Source organism: Podarcis liolepis, assembly GCF_965112155.1.
Source record: "Podarcis liolepis genome assembly, chromosome: 2".
NCBI classification, from domain to species: Eukaryota; Metazoa; Chordata; class Lepidosauria; order Squamata; family Lacertidae; genus Podarcis; species Podarcis liolepis.
In genome coordinates, this window is record NC_139555.1 from 119,666,511 (window position 1) to 119,673,869 (window position 7,359).

Below are 7,359 nucleotides of genomic sequence, written 5' to 3' on the forward strand. Positions count from 1 at the left end.
TGATGTCAGGAGTGCCAACTTGAATAAAATAGTCTGGGGACCCAGGTAAGCCAGGCCCCACATAAATGATCGCATGATGCAGTGCGCACACACAATTAGGATGGGAATACCCATCAGCCTTGTCCAGCCCTACTGGAAAGATTTTTTTAAATTTTGTTTCAGCTGCTAACTGAGACACTTTTAAAAGACACATGACTTCCAGTATCAGATGCTGCATATCTCTGAATGTCAGTTGCTGGGATCAACTCTATTGCCATCAGGTTGGGTGGATCCCAGAAATGTCTGATTGGCCACTGGGTGCAACATGATACTGGATTGGATTAAGCTTTGAACTGAACCACCAGCAGGACTCTTCTAATGCTCTTGTCAGCAGCAAAGTTCAGGCCAAACTCTCACTCACCACGTGACCCATGTCAAACTTTGGGGCAGCGACTTTGATTCCTCCCAAACATGTTTATCTCCAACTCTGCTCCTGCCCCTCAGGCCACACAGAGACTTCAGGTTGTTGCAGAGATGAACTTCCTTCCCCTAATAATTATCAAAATCATAGTGATTTATTCTGCCTTGTTCCTGAGGGGAAAGTTGGTACACAGAAGATCACCTGTATCAGAGACAGACTGAGTCATGATTGAGAGTAAGGGGGGGTGGGGTACATCTGTATGAGGTTTAATGCCTCTGAAGGTATAGCTGACCACTACCCATATTGGTTAAATATGAGTTTTGGGGCTTCTTCTGATGTAGCTGGCTATGGGGGAGAGAGGAGCACTCACAAGAGACGTGTAGCAATCAGTCAGAATGAGATCCCAGATGCTGATGCTGCTCATTTTGCTTGAATCCTGTAGAAACCTGAAGGCAAAATGCCCCTTGAATCCGATCCGGGAAGGAATCAAAGCACAGAATTATTTCCAGACTGGCGACTTCCTCATTGGCGGGATAATATCTCCAAATGTGTTTGGTCTACAACTTCCATACATCTTTTCACAGCCCCCATTAACCAGGTTTAAGGACGAGTAAGTAATTATATGCAGAATGATGTCATGTTTTTCTGCTGCATCCCAATGGCTCCTGTTTACTAGGGAAATAGTCTCCATTTTAGGGGTGAGGACTCTGGTCTTCCAGATGTTGCGGGACTCAAAGCTCCCATCACCCCTGATCACTGGCCAGGCTGCAGTGGCGTAGCATGGGGGGAGCAGGGGGTGCCGGCCGCACCGGGCGCAACATCTGGGGGTTAGGGTTAGGGGGCGCAAATCCACTGGTTAGGGGGCGCAAATCCATGGGTTAGGGGGTGCAAATTACTTGCCTTGCCCTGGGTGCTGACAACCCACGCTACGCCACTGCCATGCTGGCAGGGGCTGAAGGGAACTTGAGTTTTGCAGCAGCTAGTGGGTTGCATGTTCCCAGACGTACTCTATTTTTACCTTCTGTGCTGCTGTGTTGCTTGTTGAAGAACACAAGTGTATAAATGAGCTTGATCATGATTTATTTTCATTAAAAGGTGAATGGTTTGACACTTTTTATTTGATTGATTTCATACAGATTGCCATTTAGGTTCTACTGGCACATCTTGTCCTTCTTGTTCACCATCCAAGAGATCAACCGGGATCCCAGGCTCTTACACAATATCACATTGGGCTACAGCCTCTATGAGAACTATTACAATGCAAGAATCACTTCTGATGCCATGCTAGACCTGCTTGCAGGTGGGGAAAGCAATATTCCAAACTATCGCTGTGGAAAATGGAATAATATCTTGGCTGTTCTTGAAGGAGCCAATTCCATCATCTCCAAAGTGATTTCAACCACGTCAGGCATGTACAAAATCCCACAGGTATGAAGGGTGGGGCATGGAGGGACACAAAAGAGGTTCAGCAGCAAAATAAATTCACTTTATCATAAGCAGAGTCAAAAAGAGTCATCAAAGAGGGAGAAAATCCTGAGCTATGTTAATCTCGATAGCTCAGTTGGTTAGAGTGTGGTTCTGCCAGCGTCAAGGTTGCAGTCTTGATCCCCTTATGGGACAGCTGAATTGCAGGGGGGAGGCCAAGATGAACCTCAGGGTCGCTTCCAACTCTATGATTCTATGACTCTTGAACACAGAGACTTTGCTAGTTTTGCAACTGCCCAAAGTTTCAAAATAAAACTATCAGCCCTGGCCAGCACAATATTTGTTACGTATTTAATATTTCAGGCTAATCCTGTACTTTGCTCTGAAAATGAAACACTGTACTTTTTCTTCCCCACTCCAGATCAGTTATGGCTTTGTATCTGGGGTTGTTGATGAGAACACCAAAGTCCCTTTTGTCTACCGTATGGTCCCAAATGAAGAAGTTCAGTACTTGGGGATTGTAAAGATGCTCCAGCATTTTGGATGGACGTGGATCGGCCTCTTTGCTCCAGAGAATGAGAATGGAGAAAGGTTCTTGAGTGCCTTGACATCTCTGATGGCCAGCAACGGAATTTGTGTTGCCTTTTCAGTAAGAATACCAGAAAAGATGTTCACACAAAGTGAATCAGTTGCCCTATGGATAGAGACCAATGTATTCCTTTACTATGTAAGCAGTTATAGGGGATTGTTTATCATCATGAAACTACAACAAGAACTCGAGAAAGGCTACAGCCATGGCAGGTATTTCCTTTCCCTTTCTAGAAATTGAAGTTCTTTCTACCAGCTCTACAATAAGCATTCTCATTGATTTAGACACAAATGCAATATCAAGGTTGTCTACTGCAATAAAAAACCTAAGACCATATAATAAAAGCATAAGAAGTGAAAACAAGTTAAAAGCAGACGTCCCTCCACCTGGAGGCTGTCTGTTTAGTCTTGCCAGTGTGTTAGGTTGTGGCACAACAGGAGTTTTGAGCTCCAAGGAAGCAGGGATTGAGGCATCTAAAATGCTTTTTAAGTTCTGGTGTTTAGTGCTCTGTAAATTCCGAGGCCAGGTATGCCAGGACTTTGGAGTTCAAAGGGAGAAGGGATGAGATGTCCAAAATGCTTTGAAATGCTGGTGTTTTCCCTGTCATTCCAGCTTCACCCTTTCTTAAGAGAAACCCGGTTGTTGAACACTTCCATGGGCAGACTGTATTTGGCTGAGAATGGGGAGCTGCCAATCATGTTTGATATTGAGAATTGGGTGGTGCTTCCCAATGAGTCTTGTGTTAGAGTGAAAATTGGGAGTATAGAGAGAGAGGCATCCACTGACTTCAAGCTCACCATTAACCCAGAAGCTATTGTGTGGCCCAAGTGGTTCAACCAGGTAAGAGCCCCTTTATTCCACATGATACACATGAAGATCTAGTTAATTGTTGAATATTTCCAACAGAAATTCAAGTATAATCTTTTGGAAGTTTGGCTGATGCTTTCGTTATAATTAATTAAGCAAATTATTAAATGTGCATAACGCTCTTCATGTGCAGATATACACACATGTATGCATGTATGTATGTATGTTTGTATGTATGTATGTAATTTTTTTCATTTATTGTGGGAGCCTTTTTTGTGGAACCTGATTGAGCTGCACAATATGGTCCATGGTAAATCCAGCAACAGAAAACTTCCTGTGGTGCCCGCCTTACCTGGATGCCCTAAGCATGTACTTATTTTGCTTAATGGCTAATCCAGCCCGGCCCTGCGAGATCTCATGAGAACATCGCAGAGCCCAGGCAAGAGCATCCTGGAGCCCAGTGAGCAAAAGAGAGAGCTTGGGAGTAAGGCCTGCTTGGCATGCCAGCTCCGGAACGTCAGGATGGTTGTGCAGGAGCTGTTCCAAGGGGCTCATTCGAGTGCAGTGGAATTTTGGTTCTTTAACTTAATCCATTCCGGAAGTCTGCTCAACTCCCCAAACTATTCGAAAACCAAGGAACGGCTTCCGATTGGCTGCGGGAGCTTCCTGCACTCAATTGAAAGCCACAATTCAAAGTGTTGGTGCTGACCTGTAAAGACCTAAACCGCCTCAGCCCAATATATTTGAAGGAGCGTCTCCAACCCCATCGTTCAGCCTGGATACTGATGTCCAGCTCCGAGGGCCTTCTGGTGGTTCCCTCCCTGCAAGAAGTGAGGTTACAGGGAACAAGGCAGAGGGCCTTCTCAGTAGTGGGGCCTGCCCTGTGGAACGCCCTCCCATCAGATGTCAAGGAAATAAACAACTTCCTAACTTTTATAAGACATCTGAAGGCAGCCAAGTTTAGGGAAGTTCTTAATGATTGATATTTTAATGTATTCCTAATCTTTTGTTGGAAGCCGCCCAGAGTGGCTAGGGAAACCCAGCCAGATGGGTGGGGTATATATAAACTATTACTGTTATTGTTATTGTTATTGTTATTGTTAAAAAAGCAAACACAGGAGGGAGGTTTCCGTTGTACATCAACCATAGGAGCCAACTTCTAGGAAAGTTGATGGGCATTGATTATGTGTTGTGTGGCTTACCTGGGCACCCACAATATTTTATTCAAGTTGGCACCCCTGACATCAAGGGTGCTTTCTTGTGGGACTGGAGACCCTGAAGGGTTCTTTCCAGACTCTCTGAGTGAGTTCCATATGCACAAGTATTGCTGACACTTCCCCTTTAATGTGCCATCTGTTCTTTATGGCTAGACTGTGCCTCACGCCAGGTGTACCAAAAGGTTTCGCCCAGGATATGCCAAGGTGGTTCAAGAAGACAAGCCGGTTTGCTGCTACGCTTGTGTTCCGTGTGGGGAAGAGACCATATCTACACAGGAAGGTGGGTGAAGCCACAGGAGATGGAATTGGTTGGGAGAGTATGAATAGGGCAACATATTGGCCAGAAACTTTCTGTGAAGATTCTAAAGATATATTTGGATGCAGATCCTTTATTGATTTCTTCATTTTTAACCCCCTCCCAGGAAGTAATTTGAAAGAAATTACTTGCAGGAAGCAATCTCTGGGATGCAAATTGGGTTCAGCCTGCCCTGCCAATAAGGCACAGCTTTGGTTACTTTATACCATGCCTTCTAGGATCAGAGAACCAGAACCACCCTCACAAAAGTGAATTTATATTGTCTTTAAAATTAATGAGAAATACCAAAAATTTCAATTCATTTAAAAGAGAGAAAGCATGATGCACAATAATCAAAATAATTAGGTGAACATTCCATTCCATTGCATTGTAGAACAATTACAAATTATGGGATTTAAGCAGGACGTTATTGGATATCCCAGGCAAGGAGTTTGAGAACAGCTGTAGCAGCTTGGAAGCAAAGAGTTCAAGGATATTAAAAATAAATAAATCATAAGTTGTGTGTCCTTGTTTCTCAGTTTGATCCTTTTACATGGTTTGCATGTTTTGTGGTATTTTATTCATTTTGACTTGCAGTTTTTTATTGATTATACATTAGTAATTCTTTATTGTACATGATAAGTGTTAGCTATTTATTATTTGCTGATATTAAATTTTACTGTTTACTATTCCTTAGCATTATTATTGAATATTATTGAATTTTGCTTTATATGATATGTTGTTTATTTTAAAGTTATGCTTTTATTATGACTTTTTGTGTGTGTATTACGTCTGTGATCTTTGCTGTCTATTTCGTAGTTTTTTCAGCTTGTAACCCTCCTTCTGCATAGCAATGTAGAAAGGCAGTATACAAATTAAAAGCGAAATGAAATATGGAAATGAAGTAGTGTTACTGCCAGAAAACTATCGCATAAGGAAATGCACCAAAAAGCTTGCCTTTCTTACAATACATTCTCATTTTCTGATATCTCCCATATGAGTGCATTTCTCGACATGTAATAGAATATGTGTGTAAGCAAAGCCAAAGCCATTCCTTTTCTCCTCCTCAGATGCAGAGCGTTGCACCAAATGTCCAGAAGAAGAATATCCAAACAAGGACCGAGATCACTGCATTCCGAGGATTATCTCCTTCCTATCATATAAACAATATTTGGGGATTCTCCTGACTTCTTTGGCTCTCTTCCTGTCCTTAATCACAGGCTTTGTTGTAGGGATCTTCATTAAATACAAGGAAACTCCCATAGTCAAAGCCAACAACAGGGACCTCTCCTACATCCTCCTTGTCTCCCTCCTGCTGTGCTTCTTGTCCTCCTTCCTCTTCATTGGCCGTCCCAGGAAAGTCACCTGCCTCCTTCGACAAACGGCCTTCAGCACCATCTTCTCAGTTGCTGTATCTTCTTTGCTGTCCAAAACCATCATGGTGGTGCTGGCCTTCCTGGCCACAAAGCCAGGGAACAGGGTGAGGAGATGGTTAGGGAAAAGTCTGGCCAACTCCATTGTCCTTTCCTGCTCCAGTGTCCAAATGGTCATTTGCATCATTTGGCTGTGTATCTCTCCCCCATTCCCAGACTCTGACAAGCATTCGCAGGCTGGAGAGATCGTTCTACAATGCAATGAAGGGTCTGTTGCCATGTTTTATGCTGCCCTGGGTTACATGGGCTTCCTGGCTGCCATCTGCTTCACGGTGGCTTTCGTGGCCAGGAAGCTGCCTGGGGCCTTCAATGAAGCCAAGCTGATCACCTTCAGCATGCTGGTCTTCTGCAGCGTTTGGGTCTCCTTTGTGCCCACCTACCTGAGCACAAAGGGGAAATACATGGTAGCTGTGCAGATCTTCTCTATCTTGGCTTCCAGTGCTGGGCTTCTGGGCTGCATCTTCATTCCCAAATGCTACATTATTATGCTGAGGCCTGATCTGAACACAAAGGAACACCTGGCCACAAAACCTAAAGTTGTTGCCTGATTCTTTACATATTTATAAGGGTTTTCCTCCACAGAGTTGCCTTGGGAAGGAATGTATCTCCTTAGATAAAGTTTGCTCTTCATTTTTCATTCATCTTGAATGATGAAAGGGAATAATTGAATCACATGCCTGGAGAGTGTCTGGACTTACAACTTTTAGGGATATCCCTACCTGTAGAGTTACACAGAGTGCAGCCTCCCTCTTCATACATAATTATCTTTCTCTACCATATCCAGTTTGTACTTTGACATGACACACCTTCCTTTCTTCCTGAATTCAGAACCGAAGCCTAAAATATAACTTAGTGTAACTTCAAATTCTGCTTCTAATGAAGGAGGTGAGGACAGGTGACCCCACCTAGGCCTGAAATCTCCCCAGGCCTCAAGACTTCACCCCAGGCCTCAAAACCAAATTTCCCCTTTCTCTCTTCTAAAAATCAACAGCTTCAGCCTTTCTCTGCTCTTCTCTGCTTTCTCACAAGATGCTGCTGCATAGGCAAAATGTTATTTTTATCAGCACGAGAGAGCTTCAAGAAGCTATTGAATAGACTCTATCAATGCCAAGAATAAGCAGGCCTGGGAACTGAGTCTTATCTCATCTTGTTGCAACACATCTTGGACACGCTGAACGCAAGGCTCCTCAGCC

The 7,359-nt window shown here is 43.6% G+C and overlaps 1 protein-coding gene across 1 annotated transcript; it reads left to right on the forward strand.

The window, feature by feature from the left end:
* Positions 1–648: 648 nt before the first annotated feature.
* Positions 649–6,714, forward strand: LOC310700952 (vomeronasal type-2 receptor 26-like; the record flags this gene model as incomplete). The annotated part of the gene is made up of 6 exons (XM_083490909.1): positions 649–1,010; positions 1,537–1,828; positions 2,247–2,626; positions 2,936–3,254; positions 4,592–4,718; positions 5,804–6,714. The coding sequence occupies exons 1-6, from the start codon at positions 796–798 to the stop codon at positions 6,712–6,714; spliced, it is 2,244 nt and encodes a 747-aa protein (XP_083347035.1). The 5' UTR covers positions 649–795.
* Positions 6,715–7,359: the final 645 nt, after the last annotated feature.